This window comes from Boleophthalmus pectinirostris, unplaced genomic scaffold (genome assembly GCF_026225935.1).
Source record: "Boleophthalmus pectinirostris isolate CB_2022bp ecotype Guang Dong unplaced genomic scaffold, ASM2622593v1 HiC_scaffold_22, whole genome shotgun sequence".
Classification (NCBI taxonomy): domain Eukaryota; kingdom Metazoa; phylum Chordata; class Actinopteri; order Gobiiformes; family Gobiidae; genus Boleophthalmus; species Boleophthalmus pectinirostris.
In genome coordinates, this window is record NW_026571190.1 from 28484769 (window position 1) to 28509707 (window position 24939).

General features: G+C 40.9%; 2 protein-coding genes across 3 annotated transcripts; one reads left to right on the forward strand and one right to left on the reverse strand.

The window, feature by feature from the left end:
- Positions 1-919: 919 nt before the first annotated feature.
- scpp1 (secretory calcium-binding phosphoprotein 1) lies at positions 920-3862 on the reverse strand. Of its 2 annotated transcripts, XM_055157838.1 has the most exons (10): positions 3767-3862; positions 3636-3690; positions 3295-3339; positions 2956-3000; positions 2782-2832; positions 2585-2635; positions 2388-2438; positions 2251-2286; positions 2105-2167; positions 920-1618 (listed from the first exon to the last, which is right to left on the reverse strand). In XM_055157838.1, exons 2-10 carry the CDS (start codon positions 3687-3689, stop codon positions 1100-1102), a joined length of 915 nt encoding a protein of 304 aa, XP_055013813.1. In that variant the 5' UTR covers position 3690; positions 3767-3862; the 3' UTR covers positions 920-1099. The 2 variants fall into 2 exon arrangements, with proteins under 2 accessions (XP_055013813.1, XP_055013814.1); XM_055157839.1 differs by lacking the exon at positions 2585-2635.
- Positions 3863-8036: 4174 nt separating this feature from the next.
- sparcl1 (SPARC-like 1) lies at positions 8037-23595 on the forward strand. The gene is made up of 11 exons (XM_055158484.1): positions 8037-8102; positions 10209-10269; positions 13582-13679; positions 14179-14961; positions 18120-18225; positions 20373-20497; positions 20908-21028; positions 21117-21253; positions 21987-22135; positions 22835-22983; positions 23567-23595. The coding sequence occupies exons 1-11, from the start codon at positions 8037-8039 to the stop codon at positions 23593-23595; spliced, it is 1824 nt and encodes a 607-aa protein (XP_055014459.1).
- Positions 23596-24939: the final 1344 nt, after the last annotated feature.

Sequence of the window (24939 nt, forward strand, 5' to 3'; positions counted from 1 at the left end):
CCAGAAAGACTAGGATTGAGACCGAGACCAGACCAGGACTGAAAACGGTTTAACCCTAGTTTAGTCCTGGTTTAAGTCACGGAAATGGGAAATGGCGTTTACGTGACTTTAAAATGAGATGCGGGGCTATTGCGCCGCATACGGACTGAACCAAGACCGAACCAGGACTAAACCGTTGTCAGTTCTTGTCTGATCCCGGTCTCAGTCTTGGTCCCTGACTCAGTCCTTGTCTAAGTTCTGGTCTCAGTCCCGGTCTGGTCTCGGACCTCGTTTAGTCCTGGTTTAGTCCTGGTTCAGTCCTGGTTCAGTCCGGAGGTACAAATAATGAAGAAAATTGTTCGTTTTCTTATTTTTAGTTTTATATTGAAAAACAAGGTTCTTCTTCTGCCGCACTTTTCACTTTGACTTTGATTTTATTACGACTTCATTCTCGTAATATTATAACTTTATTCTCATAATATTACGACTTTATTTTAACTTCGACTTTTTTCTCGTAAAAGTACGACTTTATTCTCGTAAAATTACGACTTTTTCTGACTTCGACTTTATTCTCATAATATTACGACTTTAATGTCGAAATTTTACGACTTTATTCTCGTAGCGCCAGCATTTTTTATTTATTTTTTTTTAATCTGACCCTTATACTCCGTCGTAGGTTTTACATTGTACTGAAAAACAGTCAACTGTAAGCGGACTTGCTTATTTAACTTGGATGACCTCCACCTTGTCCCCATGGAATTGTTCTTCTGGCCAAAATATCCCACAGTATGGCTTAAATATATCTCCATAGAGAACTTGGTTCCGAAGTATACGTTTGACTTAATGTGGAATTACGCAGGTGGCGTGTCGCACATCCAGAAAGTGTTCACACTTATATCATGATACTTGAAAGAAAACGCGTAATCAAACAGCGTTAGTATAAATTACACATTTTTATTCATAAACGAAAATGTTTTGATACATAAATATTTGCACAATGTGGAAAGTGAAACTTCATATGAAAACAGGGAAAACAAGACATTCTGAGTTACAGGCAGGTCGTACAGTGGCTATGGTTTAATGCGTATTATCACTGCTCAGTTCATATATTTGAATAATGTTATCTTCTGAGGCTGAGCTCCCTGTCGTCCTCATCGAGCACCATCAAGTTGTCCACAGAGTAATTGGCATCATCTCCTATGTCCTGGAACACGTACTCTTCGCTTTCGCAGCTCTGGGTTCCGTTCACACAGTTTTTAATCTGGTTCATCTCCGCGCTGTCGCTGTCCTCGTGACTCTCGGAGCTCTGCACGCTGTCAGGCTCTGCCTCGGAGGATGAGGAGGATGAGGAGGTCTCGTTGCTCTCGCTGCTCGCGCTCTGGCTGCTGTCTGCCGTGGCGGTCATGATGAGAGGCGTGTGGTTGTTGCTTTCAGAGCTCTCACTGCTGGTCTCACTGACGGCCTGGGCGTTCTGGAGCAGCGACACTCCGCTCTGTTTTAGAGTCTTCGTCGTAGGGGCCATCATGGGCTGCTTTTCTGATAATTTGCTAAGCTTCTCTGGCTGCTGATCTTTCATTTCTCTGCTGTTGTCTTCTGCGCTACCATCTCGAACAACTGTCGCAAATACTCGTACCCAGCTCTAAAAAGAAAACAAAAACGCAAGTTCAGGCTTTTGAACAGTTTACAGCCCAATAAAGCAACACGCGAGCCTCAGAAAAACAAACAAAACTTCTGAAAATTACATTTCTTAACTTCACATTTATAAAACGTGCATTATGTAACCTTTTTGGTGGAGGCCACACTGCTTTTCTCCATGGATACTGCCTATTATAGTTCATTATGGTATTTTTATTGCTCAAAAATATCTACAAAAAATGTATTCCTATTGTGACTACACGTTTCTCTTCAGATCTGAGCTGCAACTTGGTCTGCTAGTCTACATGGAGAGACATTGTAAATTTAATACCATAGTGCAGAACCTTCCAAGCAAAGGATACAAGCATGCAGTGGATCATAGACCACAAAAGTTGCATAGTGCAGCTTTAAACATTCATAGTGGTTTATTTACAGCTATAGCCTGCTACAAAAATGAATGATCCTGGAAGAGTTAATTACGTTAACTTACCTTTCTAACATTCTCTTCACTGGCCATGCTGTCATCGCTTGTTTCAACCAACATCTGAGTGTTCTAGAAAAAACAGTAGACAATTTACTCAATTATACCGACCTGTAGCGAACAATATTTCATAAGGAAATAAGTTTCCAACATACCTCGTTGGATTCAACTGAGTCACTTTCTTCTGGTGTCTGCAAACAAGACACAAGGCACAGAACAACATTAAAATCTACAGTTTTAAAGTTTCAGATCAAATTAATTATTGTTATTAATCATGTGTTTCTCAACTCACACTCTCACTGGATGCAGATTCTACAGATTCTACAGATTCTGACTCTGAACTCTGAAAAATAAAAAGTTAAAATTACACCATGAAGGCAACAGACACCAAACCAATCAAACTATTCAAAATGAGAAAAAAAGAGTAAAAGTTAAATCAGTTTCAGATCAAATTAATTATTGTTATTAATCATGTGTTTCTCAACTCACATTCTTACTGGATGCAGATTCTACAGATTCTGATGATTCTGACTCTGAACTCTGAAAAATAAAAAGTTAAAATTACACCATGAAGGCAACAGACACCAAACCAATCAAACTATTCAAAATGAGAAAAAAAGAGTAAAAGTTAAATCAGTTTCAGATCAAATTAATTATTGTTATTAATCATGTGTTTCTCAACTCACATTCTCACTGGATGGAGATTCTACAGATTCTGATGATTCTGACGCTGAACTCTGAAAAATAAAAAGTTAAAATTACACCATGAAGGCAACAGACACCAAACCAATCAAACTATTCAAAATGAGAAAAAAAGAGTAAAAGTTAAATCAGACTTTCACCTGAACTAAGATACTTACTGAGGTGTCATTTCCAGATGATTGTGCAACCAACAAAGTTTCTGTCTAAAAAGATAGAAACATGCAATTAGCCAAAACCACAACATGGGTAATTATATCCTATAGCTGCCAAAGAACATTTAAGGTCCATCTTTGCAATCACACAGTAAATCATATGAACAGAATCCATTCATTGAAATGTTGCCCAAGCCCAAGTATTACTGCGAAATGGCCCAGACACAGTAAACAAGACACGTGTGGGAGATCAGCAAAACCACAGCTTTCCAATGGTTTACAGTAAAATAAACTCAATGTAACAGTTACATAGAGCAGTGCATGGTTAAAATAAAGACATCTTACCGTGTTTTTGTCTAGTGCTGGTGAATCCAAATCTAAATTGATAATCTAAAAGAAAACACAAGATGAGGAAAATGTTTATTTAAACAGTTATAATCTGAAAATTATGCAAATAGCGGCACTACGGAGTCTATTTTTGATATGAATGAAATACACTGCTGTAAGTCACTAGAGATGTGGCTGAATGGCCTGTATACGTTGTGATTGATTTGTCAGTTTGACATAACATTTCTCCTACTCCTCATGGTCATTAATGACCTCCAAGTACCAACATCTTATCAGTACTGTTCAAAATACAATGTAAGTATGAAATTGTATACAAACTTTGTGTAGAATATACTTACTGGGTTTGCAAAGACAGCACAGAAAAGGCAAACGGATATCAGGAAAATGTTCATTCTGCAAATGAAAGAAATTCAAGTTACAACCACAGTCTCATTAATATTACTGAATATGAGCATAAATTGTGATTTACCTGTTTTCTGCGCTAAGGATCCTTTGGTGATGAAGTACTTCTGTGATGAAACACTTGTCCTTTCAGAGCAGTACCAGTCAATCAGAGCCCGTCTGTGGATGTGATGCTGAGGAGCCCCAGCCCTCTGTATATATGTAAAGCCCATTAAGATGCTTGCATCACTTCCTTCCGGGTGTCTGTGCCCTGCCAACATCAGAAGATGTTTTTTTCCTTGAGAAAGAGCTGGAAACACACACAAAATAGAAAGCAGACGATAATTGAACTTGCATAAACACACTGGGCTGGTTCATTCAGACACTAAATTCTCTCCTCCCTGTCAGCCTTAAATGTGAAATATAGTTTAGCATCGTCAACCACAGGGTTTGTGGCCTAGTGAAAAAACACTCTCGCCCACTCAGAGAGGAAAGGAGGGCCAGGCAGGGTCACGCTTGTTTCCGCTCCAATTAGGACTTTTCTTGTTTAGACAGTGACTACTTCAGTTTTATTAAGTAATGTCTCATGCTTATGTAATGTGACTATTATACTTTTCCACGACAGACTTCTGCACCCGTCTCCACGCAGTGGCTTTGAAAACATCAGAAATATAATTTCTACCCAGTTTTATATTTTTGGCTTTAAAATTGGGTCGTTCTTAGAAATAGGGCTTGTACAGTAACGTCTGAAAAAAATACTTCTGTGAACATCATAATTGCTTCCTGGATGCCCATATATGGCCAAGCTTAAAATAAGGTTACAGAATTCCTTGTTTAACCTCACACTGGATTTCCACCATGGTAAAGAGACCTGTAATTAGAGTGTATATTCACCAGTCTGGAGCTGTTTGCCCAAACCACAGTTACCAGCGCTGGAGGGCTCTGCTGCACTGAAAGGCGGAGGCCAGAGAAGATTGATGCCTGTTTATGGGACTCAGTTTTTAAATTGTTTTAGTTATGCACATTTGTTGCTTAATCTCTAATCTAAAAATATAAAAAGGTTATAAAAGTTGGTCCAAACATCCCAGTCTCAGTGTTACCAATCGTACCTGTTTTTCAAAATGCTAAAAACAAAAGTGGAGAAAAAAAAAAAAAGCTTCCCTACTTCAGCCACCACTGAATTTATTGACCATTGCTGCATTATGTAACTTTTCTAGTGGAGTGTCCATCAAATGCTTGTCTCCATGGGTATTGATTTGTCAGGAATGTTTCACAGTATGGTATCACCTTTCTAACTTCATGGAGACCAAACCAGACCAAGTAACAGGTCAGATCTGTGGAGAGGTGACCCAGCTCACAGTCAGAATGCCTTTTTTTCTGGGCAGTTTGTTAATAAATGTAAAGTGGAGCTGTTTCATGTCATACTGTGGAACATTTCAGCCAGAGCAATGACAAATTCATAGAAACAAACAGGTGACAGACCCCGAACCAAAAAGTTACATAGTACACCTTTAAAGTTTTCTTTTTTTATTATTATTACTCGGTTTGGTGGGATAGTACCTGTGCTAAATATGTATCATAGTTTTATGTCAGTCAAGTGGCAGTTTGTGGGAAAAAAAAATTGAAAAGAAACATACTAAACTACAGGAAGTACCACTGACTTCTAAAACAGTATACCTTTATCTATGTCATTAACACAGAAAACCAAAATGCAGAGACAAATTAAAAACAAGAAACAACATTTTCTAACAATTTAGTCATTGATAAAATAAAATAAAGTAAAAAATAAAGGTATAAATAAAGGCATTGTCATAATTTTCTGACCTGTTGCTATAGGAAATTTTGCCTGATTCGTCAGCAGGTTTCACTTCATAGAAACCATCTGACCTCGCAGAATTAGGATTTGTTCACTCGACGGCAAGCGGGTACTTTTTAATTTAATTAATTGCCAATTGCTGCTGTTTGGTCTGTAATGCGGCACTAAAGGGGCTATGAGGGGATATATTAAGCTTTTCCCATATCCGGTAGGGAGAAGGGCCAATAGCGTCTTTCCCCTTGATAAAATTCACCAAACATTCTCTTTGTTCCGGCTTTAAAACCTCGATCTTGAGAATCGTTACCAACACAGAATGTATGGCTCTTCGCTGATTGGCTGGTGCCTGGACTTGCACTTCCGGAGTTCTTGCATACCGTCTAGTGCAGGAGTCTCAAACTCAAATTACCTGGGGGCCACATTAGATAAAGTCTGAGTGAGGCTGGGCCGCATTGAGTATTCGATAAATAGCGGTTGCACGGGAAAAGAGAGAGAGAAAGAACAACACGCAACACACTTTCTTAATCTTTAATAACAGTTCAGAACATGAAAATGTATTCAGAACGTAAGTTTAAACTAATACGTCTACTCTTCTTCTTTTGCCTACTCCTTGCTGGTTGAAACCTGGCAACGATTCATCTCGTACAGCTGAGAGATATTTGGCTTGCAGGAGGAAGCGTATGAGATCCTCAGGATAGATTGAAGATACTCATCAGTGAGCCTTGACCTGTATTAGGTGCTTTCACACCGACAGTATTTGGTGCGCACCAAACGATCCATTCGAACTAGAAGTGGTTAGTTCGGTTCGTTTGCGTTGGTGTGAAAGCGTCAATCGGACTCTGACCCGGACCAACTCAAGCGGACCGAGTTTTCACACCGCTCGTTCGATTATTTGGTCCGCACCATGCAATAAAATTGTTATTATGTAGCAAATACTCCAGTGTGGTCCGCGTTCACACCGGCAAACGAACCAAAACTGGTTCGATTCACGTGTCTCTGTTTCCCCGGTAAAACAGAGATATCTCCAGTTATCAACACCGATGTTCCTGACCACGGGCCGTCCTCATCTCAAATTATCACATGAACTCATAAAACAGCAACATGTAGAACTTCACCACTACAAAACTCACCGCATCAGCCCAGATTCGGGTAACAGCAGCAGCCAACAGGCTCACAGTAGCGCGCAGCTCCTCAGGACGGGGCTGGGGTCTGGTCCTTGGTCTGTTACAAGCTCGTTGGTCAGATTGGTCCGGAGGCTTCATCCTCCATATGCTGGTTCCAAACGGTGCGAGCAAGACCAGTGCGCAATGACTGGGTCTGAGCGGGTACGTTCCGTCGTTCTGCGCGCTGGTTTCTGTGCGGTAAAGCGAGAATGCGCTGTGGACTACAGGTCCGGGCGCGCTGCTCCGGTTCTCCGCGCTCAAGAACCGCGGCTGGTTCCGAGGTGGTGCAGCATCCGGACAGAAGCGTGAGTCCAGTTTGGTTTGTTATATGTTGTTCTGAGCGTCCGTCCTCCGCGCATTTGGTTCTTCCCGGGGACGGGCTTCCTCAGGTCGAGGCTCCCGCTCCAGCTCCTCTGAGCCCGGCCTGAACCGGAGCTGCCCCCGCTGGTTCGGGACTCTGGTTTGGATCTAGTCCGACTGTATTTCTCACACTAGGCTAAAAGCAGGGACTTTTTTAAGTTGTATCAATTGAATGGGCGATTGCCTATTACCATAAAATTATTTGGTTAATTAAAGCCTAAAATAACAAATGTTGGTTGCTGTGTGATCACGGGGAACACCGGGTCGTCTCTGTGCGTGTAGGTCCCGAACAGGGGGTACGCACCCCCAATTTTGACTCACTCTGGAGCCACAACGTTCGCACACTGATACTTGCTCTGATCTTCGTGTGTTTCATTCTCTGTTTTGGCCATTGTTGGTAAAATGATTCGAAAATGAATCGCGTCTGCGTCTGGACAACAACCTGTTACTGCGCTGGAGTCGTACAGCGTCACTTCAGGCAGAGGAGACGCGTTCCCTCCCATGATGCATTTCGAATAGTCCGTTTGTCCATACTGTCTATGGTTTGGACCCGGGTTCGCGTTCACACCAGAGGAACCGCACCAAAGTTGGTCATTTGGTGCGGATTCAAGCGAACCGAGACCACCTCTTTTTTGCGGTCTCGGTCCGCTTGATTTGGTTCGGTCCGAGTCCGATTGACGCTTTCACACCAACGCAAACGAACCGAACTAACCACTTTTGGTTCGAATGGACCGTTTGGTGCGCACCAAAATACTTCGGTGTGAAAACACCCCGAGACCTCAAAAAAGAGGTGGTCTCGGTTCGCTTGAATCCGCACCAAATGACCAACTTTGGTGCGGTTCTTCTGGTGTGAACGCGAACCTGGGTCCAAACCACAGACAGCAGGTCCAAACGAACTATTCTAGATGCATCATGGGAGAAACGCGTCTCCTGCCTGTAATGACGCGCTGTACGACTCCAGCGCAGTAACAGATTGTTGTCCAGACGCAGCCGCGATTCATTTTCGAAATATTTTACCAACAATGGCCAATACAGAGAATGTAATACACGAAGATCAAAGCAAGCACGTGCGAACGTGTGGCTCCAGAGTGAGTCAAAAATGGGGGTGTGTACTTCTGTTGCAGGACCTGCACAGAGGTCCCGGTGTTCCCCGTGATCATGTAGGAACCAGCATTTGTTATTTTAGGCTTTAATTAACCAAATAATTTTATGGCAATAGGCAATCGCCCATTCGATTGATTCACCTTTAAAAAATGTCCTGCTTTTAGCCTAGTGTGAGAAATACAGTCGGACTAGATCCAAACCAGAGTCCCGAACCAGCAGGAGCAGCTCCGGTTCTGTCCGGGCTCAGATGACGTGGAGCGGGGAGTGAAAAGCGCTTTTCCCGGGAAGAACCAAATGCGGACACCAACTAAACTGGATTCACGTTCTGTCCGGATGCTTTGCACCACCTCGGAACCAGCCGCGGTTCTTGAGCGCGGAGGACAGGAGCAGCACAGACCTGTAGGTGTAGTCCACAGCGCATTCTCACTTTCCCCGCACGGAACACGGAACCAGCGCGCAGACGGCGGAACGTACCCGCTCAGACCCAGTCATTGCGCACTGGTCTTGCTCGCCACCGTCTGGAACCAGCACATGGAGGACAGAGCCTCCGGACCATCTGACCAACGCGCTTGTAGGACGACAGAAGACCAAGGACCAGACCCCAGCCCCGTCCTGAGGAGCTGCGCGCTACTGTGAGCGCTGTTGGCTGCTGCTGTTACCCGAACTCTGGGCTGATGCGGTGAGTTGCGGTGAAAGTTCTATGTTGCTGTTTTATGAGTTCATGGTGATAAAGATGAGGACGCCCGCGGTATTAACAGGGAACATCAGTATTGGTTACTGGAGATATCACTGTTCTACCGGGATACAGAGGCTCGTTAATCGGACCAGTTTTGGTTCGTTTGCCGGTGTGAAAGCACCACACTGGAGTGTATCTGCTTCTCGTATGTCAAACACGGATGGAAGACGCTTGTTTTTGCCTCGTACTTTTTGCTAACATGTCGCCAAGCCTCTGGAATAGATCACTGCAGTTTTGTGGTGCTTGCATATTGATGGGACAGCTGTGTTTGCCGCTGAGTGCGCGTGGATTTCGGCGACACATATGTGGAGCTTGGTCATCGGGTTGCCAGCAAGTTACGCACCGAGTGTTGAACAGGTAAACAGACTGTCAATGTCTTTTTATTTCTTATTAGCCCCTCCAATAAAGGTCCCATACTTATGAACAGGGGAATTCTGTCAGCGCCTCCTCTGCGCTCTGATACTGTGGTTGTGGGAGCGTAAAGTGAAGTGCGCACACGTGTCATGTGTGGTTTGTTTTGGTTCTTCGTGACGCCGTATGTGCGCGTGTACTTGTATTAACAGATCCACTTAGACTCGTTGCTTCACAACTGCTGTAAATTGAGTTTTGGGATGTAAACTGCGTTAATAATCTGTTGTGAATCTGCATGGGCACCGATTGCAGCTTCATCTGTCAGTGCGGCCCGCGGTAGGGGGGTGGGATTGTGCGTACATCTACCGCGGGCCGCACTGACATTATTCTTTGGAATCAAGTGGAGGGCCGCAAAAAATCCTTCCGCGGGCCGCAGTTGGCCCCCGGGCCGCGAGTCTGAGACCCCTGGTCTAGTGTATTCCGATTCCTGACCTAGTTGCTGGAGAGAAATGAAATTGAGCGGAGGCACTAGGTGGCGCCAGCCTGGCTATAGTAAACTAGTCTGGGATTCAGAATACACACTTATTCAATACTTACAAGATACGTATCTGATCAGATGGGCGTGATTGACAGGTGGATAAGCCAATCAGGGACATGCATTGTCCAGCATATTGGAAAAAATAAAGGAAAAAAATATCACAGGGGACTGAAAAATGACACAGATTTCTGCAGAATCAATGAGCACAGCACTACACTCTGTTATTCTGAGGTGAGACATTAGTAAATTTGATTTTATTTGTAAATTATATGGGGCCACTGAGTTCATTCGTTTCTCATGCATCACTGAAAAAAAAAAAAAAATGATTTGAGTGCATGAGCACGTTTGCAGGCTTGAGACGCGACAGAGGGCGTGGGAACCAGACTGAACTAAAGTCTTAAATATAATAATGTTAACCATGTTTAATTGAAATGAGTCTAACCTGACATATGCACTTTGTGTCAGGAGTGTGTTATCATCAGAAAGATCACGTTTGGCCAGCAGTGGAAGGTAACAAAGGACAAAAGTAAAAGTACAATATCTAAGTACAAATTTTAAGTATGTGTATTTTACTTAAGCCCATTTTACAGTGGATACTTTACTTTTACTTCTCTACATTAGAGAATGTCTATCTGTACTTTCTACTCCACTACATTTTAGATCTGGATTGAAAAGTAAAAAAGAAAGTACTTTTCTTTTATTTCTTTATGATCTGAGACCTGCTAAGACAGCTGACTTATTTTTAGCACATTTAATTTGAGTTTCCGTTCCAAAAAAGCAAACTAAAAACACAAAAACAGCAAGAAAAATTAAAACATCAAGTGAATCATTTAAAATTAGCCAAATTCTTTATCAAAATCATTCAGTTTCATATTTAAATTGTACTAAAAATATCTACAAAATACTTTTTACTCTTAAAGTATATTTTTAAACAGGCACTTTATTATTTTTACTTAAGTAGATTTTCTCATATGATACTTTTACTTTTACTTGAGTAACTTTTTGCCTCTGTATCTGTACTTACTTTACATAAGTAACAACACTGAGTACTACATCCACCACTACATTTCACAGATCTGTAAATTCTGTTTTCCCTAAGTGCCAGTTAAATCAATCAATTAATCTTTATTTATAGAGCCCTTTACATCACTCAAGGTGACCAACGTGCTTTCTAATAAAATCAACACAATATAAAAACACACACACAACATTAAATAATTAAATAAAACAAATTATAAGAAGTGTCACTGCATTATTGAGTGTTAAAAGTATGAAAAGATGATTTTTGAGCCTGGATTTAAACAGGCCAAATCTGAGAGTCTGAGAAAACCCCATAATTTCTTAATAAAAGATTGGAAATATGCTTGGGGACATAATAAGACATAAACCAGAGGAAAGAAAGCAACATAAGAGAAGATACGTAATTATCTTTATCTATTAAAAGCAGTCTGCTCTATCTTTAAACAATAACCACATTTACTGTTGCACATACATTTACAACTACATGCCACAAGGGAACTGCTCTGTCCCACAGTGACATCTAGAGCTCAAAACATTAAAGGGCCCATGCTATGCTATTTTCTGATGTAAGCTATAATGTTGTTTCCTCATCACAAACATACTTGGAGAGTTGTGTTTTGTTTTATTCCCACATATTTAGCACACAAAGCCCGCATATTTAGGAAAACAGAAAACACTCTCTCACATACAGGAAGACATGCTCCACTGTGTTTTAAACTAAATGTACCTTCACTAAAATCATTTTGATAATTTCAGCTCTGGAAATGCCAGACTCGCCTGAACAAATGGTAAAAGGTAGCAATTAACTTGAAAAACTACTGTTTCACAAGGTGGAATATAGCATTTTGAGGTTTGGAGATGTAGACTAATAAAGCAGAATTAACTCAAACATGTGCGAAAGAAACAAAACACAACTCAAAGTATGTTTTTGATGAAGTAACAACATTCTAACATGACTCAAAGCTCACACGAGTCCATTTTGTGTAATATAGGACTTTGGTAACACTTTATTTTAGGGTACCCTTACTAACATATAACTACCTAATTAGAACAGTTGTAAATGGTTCATTTGTCATTAATTGGTAATTATTTATCTTTTATTAATGTCTAATTCCCAATAGTATTCTGCTATTAATTAGACATTTACACTATTAATACACTCCTTATTACTGCTTATTAATATGACACTAGGCCATTTTTGTATATTAATTATGATTTTAATAAGTTAGTGTTGTTAATGACTAACACCACAAGAAATGTAATTTTTACATATTTGCACCAAAAGCTTATTAGAATCATAATTTATGGACAAAAATGGCCTAGTATCATATTAATAAGTAATAATGAGTGTATTCACTGGAAAGTGTTTGTAAATGTCTAACTAATAGTAGAATAAACTTATGGGTAGTTAGACATTAATAAGGGCTGAATAAATACTAATTAATGAACCATTTACTGCTTTGCTAATGCGCGGGTAGTTAGATGTTAATAAGTTTACCCTAAAATAAAGTGTTACCAAGACCTTTAAAAGTAAGTCCTTCCTCACTCATCTCAAGCACACCACAGTCTATGTCACTGTGTGTGCAGTAGGACCCCTGTGCCTGAGTGGTCCGAGTGTGTGTGTAACTGTGGTGGTCCGTGTCCGGTTTGTGAGGACAGAGGGGGCACATCAGAAGCTTCACAGACTCTAGTTCAGACAGCTGTGGGTTTACTCTACTACAGCCAGCCTCAGGTAAAACATCTCATTTTACTTGTAACTAATCTCTGACATATTTTTATTATCTGCTTGTTGTGGTTATTTGGCTTCCTCTTGTGCACTAATCAAATCTAATATAAATAATATTTTTGCTGGTAACCTTAAGTATGATTTGTGTTAAAATTTGGTCTGTCAAAATACTGATACTTTGCACATTTGTTGCTTACCTAAAATTATTAAAGCCAATTATTTTCATTTTATTTACATTAAATCTGCAGCCTTTGTTATTTTTATTTACATTACATTGACATAAAAGAAACTTTAAGTCAATTATTAGTCTTTGATAAAAACAATGTGTAACAGTCTTCAGAGTTCATAGGCCAGATCCTAAGCCTGGATATTCATTTAAAGGGCATATATTATTTTCTTTGATCTATGTTATAATGTTATTTCCTCATAACAAACATACCTGGAGTTGTGTTTTGTTTCATTCACACATCTTTAACACACTACATATTTAGGCCCAGTTTATCTAACCAACAACCACCTTGTGATGTCATGTGATGAAACAGGAAGTGCTCCACTGCATTTTGAAAGTCCATACACTCTCACTGGAATCATTTGGACAATTTCAGACCCGGAATTGCTCATTTCTTCTGAACTAAAGGTAAAAGGTAGCAGTTTTCTTGAAAACTACCACTGCAATGCATCACAAGGTGGAACAGAGTGTTTTGAGCTTTGGAGATGTAGACAGACTAATAATAGAAGATTACTCAAACATGTGTGAATGAAACACACCAGTCCAGGTATGATTTTGATAAAGTAACATTTTAACATGGCTTAAAGCTTACAAGAGTCTGTTTTGTGTAAAAAACAGTTGCTGTACCTACAAACTACATTCACTGTTATTAGTATTTATTACAACACTACACAATTATAAAGTGACTTTTCCTGCAGCAAACTCCACATGTTTTGTTTAACTCGGCTGCTCCAGTGAACCCTGCGTGCCTTCGCCCAGTCGATGGGACTGATAATGTCGGCTTTGTCTCTGTCCAGCGGGACAAAAACTTTGTGGACTTAGTCAAATTTCTTCCAGTCTGGTGCCTTCTGTTGTTTACTCAGGCTCTGAATGTGACTTTGAATGTGACTTTGAGAGACGCACAGAGAGACGCATCTCTCACACCAGTAACCATGACAACGACATGATGGACATGTCCGCAGCATACGGCCAAATTACTTCGCTTTGAATGATGCGCCAAGTAATTTGGCTGTAAAACAGGATCCATTTTCATTGAATTTATTGTTTACAGTTTACACTCTCTTTCAGATATGAGGGCCTGCTTGGTATTCATTTGCTTACTGACAGCAACATTTGCGGTAAGAATTAACTTGATGTTTTATGCAAGTATTTCAGTAGGTTATTTGACAATCTTTTTGGTGAGAATATAGCATTATCTCCATAATAAATCAGTGTTACAGTGTACAAGATTTTTATATAGTTGAAACAAGTTTTGTATGTGGAAGTATGTACCTAATAAAATGAATCCATCACAATTCTATTTCTGCAGGTAAAAGGGGTTCCACGTGTTAAGCATCATGGCTTACACAAAAGATCCTATAATGACAAAACAAAGGTAATTTCATATTTTTTACAGTTTACTTAATTAAGTGTGAATTAAAAAAAATACATTTTATGTTTTTTTTTTTCATTTTATCAAGGATGTCACCACAGAGAAGGTCCCCCAGGCTCAACCCTTGGCCACATTAGTCTCGTATGAAGCAAACAGTCAGGAGCAAGATGAGGGAGCGACGGAGGAGAGCAAAGATTCACCCTCTGAGATGTCTAAGGGCAGAGCTGTTCTGATGAGTGAAGAGGAACTGCAGTCTCTTATAAAAACAGATGAAGAAGACACTGGTGATTCTGAGACAAATGATGCCAAAGAGAAAATGGAAGAAGTTGTGGACGATGTAGATCAAGTGAAGGAGACTACTGAGAAAATCGAGGCTAAACAAGAGAAATTGTTTGAGGAGGTGGAAAGCAGCGGTGAATCCAAAATTCCATTTGGTTTGGACTCTGTCCAGATCCTACCAGCCAAGATGGAGATGGAGGAAAGACTTCTCTCCAGTGTGGATGAAGTAAACACTGAACAGTTAGACAAATCTGAGGAAAAACAACATGATGAATCCATGCAAATACAAAATGACAATCAAGAAATCAAAAATGAGGATACTGGGTCACAAGATGCTACTGAGTTTCAGAATGACATGCCCGTGAAGGGAGAGGATGAGGAGAGGAAGGATGACAGTGATGGTCAAGGCAGGAAGAAGCAGAGGAAGCAGAAGAGCCAGAGATCCAAGAAGCACTCCCCCCAGAAAGATGAGGCCCAGATCGGAGCAGAGCCAACCCCACCCCAGCCAGCCAAAGAGCAGCCAGTGCAGGCAGAAGGCAAAAACACTGACAGTGGAGCACACAAGACTAAGAGGAGGAGGGCTGGCAAATGGGTACTGTATAAATAGTCAAAGTATTCAATATTTACAGGTCCTATATTACGCAAAATGTGAAGATTGTGAGATTTAAGTCGTGTTATAATGTTTTTACCTCCTCAGAAACATGCCTGCAGTTGTTTTGTTTCATTCACATGTTTGAGTAAACCCTTATTATTAGTCTGTTACATCTCCATAGCTCAAAATGCTCTGTTCCGCCTTGCGTTGTCATGCAGTGGTAGTTTTCAAGTTCAAACAGCTCCTTTTACCTTTATCTCAGTTGAGACTGGCAATTCCTGGGTTGAAATGATCCAAATGATTCTAGTGAAGGTGTGTGGAGTTTAAAAACCTAGTGGAGCACTTCCTAAATTACCACAGGACACCAAATGTGAAACATCTGTTTGAGAGAGGAACTACGGTAAATATAAATATGCATTTTTGTGTTAAACAGGAGTGAATGAAACAAAACACAACTCTAGGTTTGTTTTTCAGGAAACAACATTATAACATTTATTATTAAATAGCATAATATGGGCACTTTAATGTCTTTTCTAATTCTATAACTGGTTAGATTTAAAATTACAATTACTAATATACTAAAATATTATGTCCTGATGAAATCACTCCACTTACCAAACCTGGAAGCTGAGCCTAACACTCCACAGACTTGTGACAACTTATGGTAACATGTAGAAAAACTACTCTTCACTTTGAGATAGAAATAAAATAAATATAAAATAAATATATCAGATCAGTTTATTACCTATGTACTCTAAAAATAAGAACGACAATAATGTAGAGCTCCTTGGTGGCAAGGCTCCGGGGTTGGATGAGATCCGTCCTGAGTACCTTAAGTCTCTGGATGTTGTGGGGCTGTCTTGGCTGACACGCCTCTTCAACATCGCGTGGCGGTCGGGGACAGTACCTCTGGACTGGCAAACCGGGGTGGTGGTCCCTCTGTATAAGAAGGGGGACCGGAGGGTGTGTTCCAACTATAGGGGGATCACACTCCTCAGCCTTCCCGGTAAGGTCTATGCCAGGGTACTGGAGAGGAGAATCCGGCCGATAGTCGAACCTCGGATCCAGGAAGAGCAGTGTGGTTTTCGTCCTGGCCGTGGAACACTGGACCAGCTCTACACTCTCCATCGGGTGCTCGAGGGTTCATGGGAGTTTGCCCAACCAGTCCACATGTGTTTTGTGGATCTGGAGAAGGCATTCGACCGTGTCCCTCGTGGTGTCCTGTGGGGGGTGCTCTGGGAGTATGGGGTCCGGGGCCCTTTGCTAAGGGCTGTCCGGTCCCTGTATGACCGGAGCAGGAGCTGTGTTCGCATTGCCGGCAGTAAGTCAGACCTGTTCCCGGTGCATGTTGGACTCCGCCAGGGCTGCCCTTTGTCACCGGTTCTGTTCATTGTATTTATGGACAGAATTTCTAGGCGCAGTCAGGGGCCGGAGGGGGTCCGGTTTGGGGACCACAGGATTTCATCTCTGCTGTTTGCGGACGATGTTGTTCCTGTTGGCTTCATCGAAGCCAGGACCTGCAATGTGCACTGGGGCGGTTTGCAGCGAGTGTGAAGCGGCTGGGATGAGGATCAGCTCTTCTAAGTCTGAGGCCATGGTTCTCGACCGGAAAAAGGTGGCTTGCCCTCTCCGGGTGGGTGGGGAGTCTTTGCCTCAAGTGGAGGAGTTCAAGTATCTCGGGGTCTTGTTCACGAGTGAGGGAAGGACGGAACGTGAGATTGACAGGCGGATCGGTGCAGCTTCGGCAGTGATGCGGTCGCTGTATCGGACCGTTGTGGTGAAGAGGGAGCTGACGAGATCGCGGATACAAGCGCTCGAAATGAGTTTCCTCCGCAGGGTGGCTGGGCGCTCCCTTAGAGATAGGGTGAGGAGCTCAGTCACACGGGAGGAGCTCGGAGTAGAGCCGCTGCTCCTCCACGTCGAGAGGAGCCAGTTGAGGTGGCTCGGGCATCTGTTCCGGATGCCTCCTGGGCGCCTCCCTCGGGAGGTGTTCTGGGCATGTCCCACCGGGAGGAGGCCCCGGGGAAGACCCAGGACACGCTGGAGGGACTATGTCTCTCGGCTGGCCTGGGAACGCCTCGGGGTCCCCCCGGAGGAGCTGGAGGACGTGTCTGGGGTGAAGGAAGTCTGGGAGTCCCTGCTTAGGCTGCTGCCCCCGCGACCCGGCCCCGGATAAGCGGACGAAAATGGATGGATGGATGGAATAATGTAGAGCGTAAACTATTGATACTTTGCAGTGACGTCACGCTGGGGGCGTTCTACATGTATCTCTAAGGTGGAATGTTTAGCAACACAATGCACAAACAACGCCAAAAAAAAAGTAAAATAGTCTGAAACCTCAAGAAAAAAAATAGCATACATGGTCCAGTTGAGTTTTGATTTTCAACAAAAAGGTGAGAGTAAATGAAAAACTGTCATGGTCGCCAACATGTGACTGTAATTTCATGTGTGTGAGAGACTTGTTTAACAGTACAATTATCAGCTCACCTGTTGTACTTCCCACTAAACCAGCTCTTTCTGGACAGATACTGTTAAAAACAAAGACTTAAAAACTTAAGTAACAAAGCTTCGGACAGAATACTGCCAAAATAGAGCAATGTTGACTAAGGGTGTAACAATATCCAAGTCTCACGATACGATATCATCACGGTATGAACGTCACAGTACGATATTTTTTGCAATATTGTGGAAATGCTCACGATATGGTGGGGAGGCACACGATGTAACAATATCCAAATCTCTCAGAACAATATTTTCACGATATACATCTCACAGTACAATATTTATTGCGATATTTTGTGGAGGCAAACTAAAATGTTAATATGCTACTTTTTCATCTTAAAATGTCTTGACGAGACTTAATCCAAAGAACTAAGACTTAAAAGTGCTTAGAACTGTTATTTCTTCTTGTAGTCACTGTACCCTGAAATGGAGCAAAGGATTATGGTCTATGTATTTCTCTCACTCTTTTTTTAGCTGTTGATGTGCCATAACTCTTAATTTAAGCAAAGAGACTTGTAATTCGATATATTGTGATGGTCCACGATATTATTGTGAGAACTTTCACGCTATGATATTTCGGTCATTGTTACATCCCTATTGTTGACATTAGCTGCAAAGTCTCAATATAATTACTTTGGATTTCTTTCACTTTTCAGGGGCCTCTGGTGGGTGTGAATCCAGTGCAGATCAGAGCCACAGTGGAGCTCTACCCCAGCTCACGGGCGGCTCTGGCAGGAGTCACCCAGGACCTTGAAGCCTCTGGTCAGTTTGTGTCTAGGCCTGTCAGGATAACAGATTTTGAAGCATGACATATTGCTGAAAAAAATATTGATGATAAACGATAATGCTGAAACTAATTTAAGCTACTGACACAATAACACGAAAGGATTATCCCTAAAAACTGTATAATATGGTTAATAAACGCAAACTGCAATAAATGAACACAGAATGAAATACTTATGTAGTTAGTTTCTATCTATAGTGAGTCAGTTATTTATTCAGGCCTGTAAACTTAGACTCAAACAAACTCTATTTAAACTTAATCCTAGAACAGAGAAATAACCAAAAAAATTCCCAACTAGTACAAAGAAAAAGTCCACGTGATAAATACTGACCCCCAAAAACTACTGTTCCATCTAACATGTATCGAGCGATAACCTGATATTGTAATTTCTGTGACAAATTATTTGTGTCAGCAACAGGGGTTGGGCTTGAGCAGGCAATGCACCTATAGCTCCCCCAAAGATTAACATCAAATCTCCACTAAAAATGTTTAAATGGTAACCACAGACTGTTCATAATGAAACTACAATAAAACAATAAATCCATATTAGGGTTTATAAATCACTACATTGGCGAACTTCATTTAAACTTTTATAAAACAGCACTATAAATATGGTAGGATGTAGGCGTGTACTCACATCCATAAAAGGCTCTAAATTAACATGTTAAAGGAGCATTGTGGTGGTCCGTCACATTATTTTCTCTGTGGAGATGTTGTTGCTCTGCTTGGAATGTTCCACTATATGACATTAAACTGATCTACCTTACATTTATTCAATTGCAGGTGGTTTTATTGCTCAAAAATACCTAGAAAAACAGATATTCTGACTGTGAGCTAGTTGCCTCTCCACAGATTTGACTTTTAACTTGGTTTGGTCTCCATGATGATAGAAGGTTTAAAGCCATACCTTGAAATTCCAGACAAAGCAATAGGCTCTATTCACACTTACGTCACAAACCAGGAAGAAGTTGGGAAACATACGATGACAAACTTCCAGCGGGCTCTATTCGCAGTTGTAAGTCTGACAAAATCTAGGAAAAATGAGAAAATGTCCCAGTTTTCTTCACCTATATGTCACTGGAGCTTTCCGTTATGTTCGGCTCATCAACTGTTACAACCATACTTCGGTTTTCATCATTTCCCCACTGACACAGAAGAGACGAGGGCGCCAAATTCAAGATTATTCCAAACAACACATACGTATGGAGTCTTCATTTTACCGCTGATCATATTTATTTCATTGGGTTTTATCACAGTCGGTCAGCCAGCCCAGTGTCAGCAACTACACCAGAAGTTGTCATTGCATGTTTCCAATCGTCTTCCTGGTCTGTGACGTAAGCGTGAATAGAGCCAATAACATCTCCATCGAGACAAGCAGGTGGCAGATCCTCCGCCAGAAAAGTTACATAATGCACCTTTAAGAATTTAGCACCCCTTTAGCTCCTTCAACCGAAAATGTCTGGCACCGCCCCCGTTCAGCAGCAGTGAGCACCATAGTCCCAAAACAGCACACTGTCCCAACAATCTCAGCCCAGAATCTGCTGACTGGCACTTCCCACTCAAACTTCCACATGAGCAGTAACGTTCTGATCCTCGGTCACTGCTACAACACAACCTGAACAGGCTTAAGAGTCAATGAGAGAGATCAGTGAACTCAAATCACAGAAGCAACACGAATGCCAGTGGAATGTGTGGGATGTAAAAAGTGGTTATAGCATTCGGGTAGAGCTGGGCCTATATCGTCACAGCTTTTTGTTGAAAATCAAACTCCTAAACAGGCCCATGAATGCTCATATTGTTAACAGTCTCTCTGAAAATTTGTTGTTTAAACCCTTTTTGTATGTTTTCTTGAGTTTTCAGACGATCTTAAAACTTTTTTTTGTCTGTGCTTGCTAATGTGTGCTTTATGACACCATGGAAACTGCTGAACATTCTGCCAATAGAAACCCTAACCCATTACAGAACACCCCCAGCATGATGTCACTGCAAAGTATGAATGCTTGTTGGTTTATCACCCACGCTTACATTCTGATTTGGTACAACTGAGTAAATAAAAGAAAGTGCATGTTTTTTTCCCCATACAAAAGGTGAAAAAGTTCATTCATATTTTCTGTTGTTTGTGTAGAAGACCCATGTGACTCCTTCCGCTGTAAACGTGGGAAAAGGTGCAAACTGGATGAAGACAATAAGCCCAGTTGTGTGTGTCAAGTGCCATCAGAATGTCCTCCAAGTCTCAACGAGCTGGATCATGTAAGAATAACTCTCACAGAACTACCAATAGACCTACATTTGTAATCTGTTCTTTTATTTTACTCTTTGAATTTAAAGGACCCATATTACACTATTTTCTGATCTATGTTATAATGTTTCCTCATCAAAAACAAACCTGAGCTGTGTTGTTTTAATTAATTCACACACGTTTAACACACAAACACAAAGCTCTACTGATGAACAGGCATAATATAATAACATGTCTGAGTAACCCTTGATAATAAAGGGTTACTCAAACATGTGTGAATGAAACAAAACACAACTCCAGGTATATTTTTGAGGAGGTAATAACATTTTTAACATTTGGTTTAAAGCTCATATAAGCTTATAATTACAATATTATTGTGACAGGCCTAATGTAAGTTCCTATGATTATTTAATTTCTGCAGGTCTGTGGAACTGATAACAAAACATATGAAACATCTTGTGAACTGTTTGCCACAAAATGTAACCTCGAGGGGACAAAGAAAGGACACCGGCTTCATCTGGACTACACTGGATCATGCAAATGTAAGCATAAAAACATAGTATGATGCACGATATTTTGTTTGTTACAGTTTATTTCACAAAATCCTCTTGTCTCTCTGTGTTACCGCAGTGATCCCAGCCTGTTTAGCCCCAGAGTTGATCCAGTTTCCTTTGAGGATGAGGGACTGGCTGAAAAATGTATTGCTGCAGCTATATGAACATGACACCACCTCCCCGGGCTTCCTCACTCCTAAACAACGCTTAAGAGTAATATTTATAGATTAATTTAATAATACTTGCAATCAGGGGGTACTTGTAATTGGTTTTTGATATTTTCTGATGTATGTTATAATGTTGTTTCCACATCATTTTGTTTCATTCACACAAGTTTAACACACAAACTCTGCATATTCAGGATGAGTTCTTTTCTCAAATAGAAAACACTACGCTCCACCTTGTGATGTCATGAGGCAGTACAGGAAGTGCTCCACTGTATTTTTAAACTCCATATACCTTCACAAGAATCATTTGGATGATTTCAGCCCTGAAATTAACAATCTCTACTGAACAAAAAGGTAAAATGTAGCTGCTAATTTGAAAACTACCGCTTCAAGGTGGAGCAGAGCATTTTCAGCTTTCGAGATGTAGACAGCCTAAAAATAAAGGATTTTTCAAACATGTGTGAATGAAAGAAAATACAACTCCAGATATGGTTTTGAGGAGGTAACATTCTAACATGGTTCACGAGAAGTCATGAGAGTCAATTTTGTGTAATACAGAGCCTTTAATTAATTCTTTGAGAAGTATTTTTATGTGTACTTTTACTAAACTCAATTTTATTTTGACAGCAATCCTTGTGGTTGTAACTGTATACATACGTTTTGCTATTTACTTTTACTTGAGAGTACACATTTACAGAAATCTATACCCCACCACTGTTTATTTTATGTGCACCCAAATTAGCAGACAAATAATATAGACACTATCTATGTGTATTTAGGTGAAAAAAATCTTCGAGAGTGAGAGACGTCTTCACGTTGGTGATCACTCTGTGGAACTTCTTGAACAGGACTTCGAGAAAAACTACCGCATGTACATCTACCCCGTGCACTGGCAGTTTGCACAGCTGGACCAACACCCCTCTGACCGGTATACAGTGTTTTTAGATATGATCACACAATAATTGATACTCTGTCATGCTGGGAGTGTTCTACATGTATGTCTAATGCTGGAATGTTTAGAAATGACCATGCTGACACAATGCACACATTAGAAAACACTGTCAAAAAGAAGTTTTAAGATCTGAAAACTCAAGAAAAAAAACAAACACACACACACACAAAATGGATTTAAAGGTGCACTGTGCAACTTTTTTGGTAGAGCTTCTGCTACTTACTTGTCTCCATGGAGATTTTGCTTTGCCTGGAATGTTCCATGGTATGACATTAAACATATTCATCTAGCTTTTAATCATTTTGGGTGTTTCTATTGCTCAAAAATATAATAATTCCTTCTGTGGATATGGACGACTCTCCACAGATCTGAACTATAATGTGGCGTAGTGCTGTATTGTGATATATAGACTTAATCTATACCATGGAACATTCTAGACAAAGCAATAACATATCCATGGAGACAAATAGGTGGCAGACCCTCCACCAGAAATGTCATGCAGTGCTCCTGAAAAGAATTTACATATTTTCAGGAGCCTATAATCAATACCTTAGCTCATCTGTTCCAGCTAAATCAGACAGAGCAGAGCCTACAGTTAGCAGCACATCCCCAGGGAATGTTGACATTAGCTGCAAATAAAATTATACTCACCTTATTCTTCCTGGTGTGTTACAGACAGCTGTCCCACTCGGAGCTGGCCCCTCTGAGGGTCCCTCTGGTGCCCATGGAGCACTGCACGTCCCTCTTCTTTCAGGAGTGTGATTCTGACAAAGACAAACAGGTCTCATTTAAAGAGTGGACTTCCTGTTTCGGCATCAAAGAAGGTACGATCTGCAAAATGAACAGTGACTCAATGATATCAGATTATAATCCTGAAGTTAAAGGGCCCATATTACTTTTTTTTTTTTCTGATCTATTATGTGTAATTCCTCAACGTACAAGCCAGGAGTTGTGTTTTGTTTCATTCAGTTGTGTTTTGTTTAACACACAAATCCTGCATGTTTAGTTCTTCTCTCAAACAGAAAACACTCTGCTCCACTTTGTGATGTCATGTGGTAATGCAGGAAGTCCTGTTTTTAAACTCCATACACCTGCTTCAATAGACCCATTTAGATAATTTCAGGCTTGGAATTTCCCGTCTCTACTAAACTAAAGTAAGTAAAAGGAGCTGTTAACTTGAAAACTACCACTACATTACATCACAAGGTGGAACAGACCATTTTGAGCTTTGCAGATGTAGACAGACTATTAATAAAGGGTTACTCAAATGTGTGAATGAAACAAAACACAACTTGAGGTATGTTTTTAAAAAGGTAACGATATTACAACATGTCTTAAAGATCACAAGAGTCAAGTTTATTTAATATATTATCCTTAAATCTTTGCTTTTTATTTTGTCATTTACAGAGGATATGGATACCAGTTTGCTGTTCTGAGCTTCAGAGAGCTGCTCACACCAAGAGATACACTCTGACAAGTATAAACCTCACTTTCCCTCATGTTTAGAGATAATTATAGGTCCTGTTTCATCTAGTCACACTAGTCCTGGAAATACTTTATATTTTTGTTAAGATGTTTTTAATTATTTCAATAAAAATGTCTAAGAGCATTCCAACTGGGGACTAGTTTACAAAAGCTCCTTGTAGTTGACTTGATGTAGTCTTGTCTAGTCTAGTTCAGCCAATGTTAAACTTTCTTTTCTTTTTGTTTTATAGTTGTAGCAATGACTGTGGGTGTCTTTTCAAATGTTATTAAATCTTTTTAGAATATCACATGTAATATTTTAGTCAAGCCCAATTCAAATACTGCATAGCTTTTGTTTGGTTTGTATTCACAGCAAATGTTTTTTTTAGAATTTGAAAAATCAAAGGGCTAAACCAAGAAATTAATTTGCGGGCAGGTGAGTCACCACTGTACTTGTACCTCATGTACCACTGTTAGATAAGATCTCCACTGTACCTTCATTACACCTTTGCTACTGCCTATTTTTGTGTAACCTTTGTCCAATGACACCACAGAACACTGTCCACTAATTTTTGGTTCTGGACAGCCACAAAATCCAAAATGAATATCTCTGTAGTCAACAAAGCAAAAATAGCCAAGATGCATAGTCACGGTGAACACTGTAACTTGTTTTGAGGCACTGTTCTGGACTCTGATTGGCTGTTTGCTGGTGATTATTAGATGGGACATAGTGAATAAAAGCAGTGTGTCTTCATATTCTTGCTCACTTCCTACTCTTGGGGAAAATGTTTTGCTTATTTTGGCTCATTTTTCCATGTCTGGCTGTTCTGGCGGAGGGTGGTCTGATCTCTGCCAGCGCTGAGACCCTCGCCAGAGCAGCAGCCATAAATGGTGTGGGTGTAGCGGGCAACAATGTAAATGCAGCAGCTCAAAATGGGGTCCCTCTGAATGGGCAGGCTGTTGTGGCTCAGTTAGTTCCATTAGGAGGATCATTTGTTGTACAGCAAGCCGGAAACCAAGTAGGCCAAACTCCTATTGAACAGCTCGTGGCTTTAGGGGCTATCCAGCAAGGTCAGGTTGGATTGGGACAACTTGGAGGAGGAGGTGCTGTTGCACAGGGCCAAGCGGGCCAGCCAGGACAAGGATCACCCATCACGCTGTTCGCTGTCCTTCCACAAGGGGGAGCCATTGGAAACCCTCAGGCTGCCTTTTCGACACCAGCGCAAGTCCAGCTGATCCCTGCAGCAGGAATTATCAACCAACTGCAGCAGCCTGCCCCCGGGAATGTTGGGAAAATAGTAGGTGGACTTCGATTT

What these genes read in the sequence shown, in the direction of transcription:
- scpp1 (XM_055157838.1), bottom strand. Translation starts at nt 3,689, where the DNA reads ATGAACATTTTCCTGATATCCGTTTGCCTTTTCTGTGCTGTCTTTGCA. An exon ending in AATCTCCATCCAGTGAGAAT is followed by an intron (nt 2,636 to 2,781) that starts GTGAGTTGAGAA and finishes TTTATTTTTCAG; the next exon opens with AGTTCAGAGTCAGAATCATC. An exon ending in AATCTGCATCCAGTGAGAGT is followed by an intron (nt 2,287 to 2,387) that starts GTGAGTTGAGAA and finishes TCTTGTTTGCAG; the next exon opens with ACACCAGAAGAAAGTGACTC.
- sparcl1 (XM_055158484.1), top strand. Translation starts at nt 8,037, where the DNA reads ATGGCCAATACAGAGAATGTAATACACGAAGATCAAAGCAAGCACGTG. An exon ending in ACATGATGGACATGTCCGCA is followed by an intron (nt 13,680 to 14,178) that starts GCATACGGCCAA and finishes CATTTTATCAAG; the next exon opens with GATGTCACCACAGAGAAGGT. An exon ending in CTGTTTCGGCATCAAAGAAG is followed by an intron (nt 22,984 to 23,566) that starts GTACGATCTGCA and finishes TGTCATTTACAG; the next exon opens with AGGATATGGATACCAGTTTG.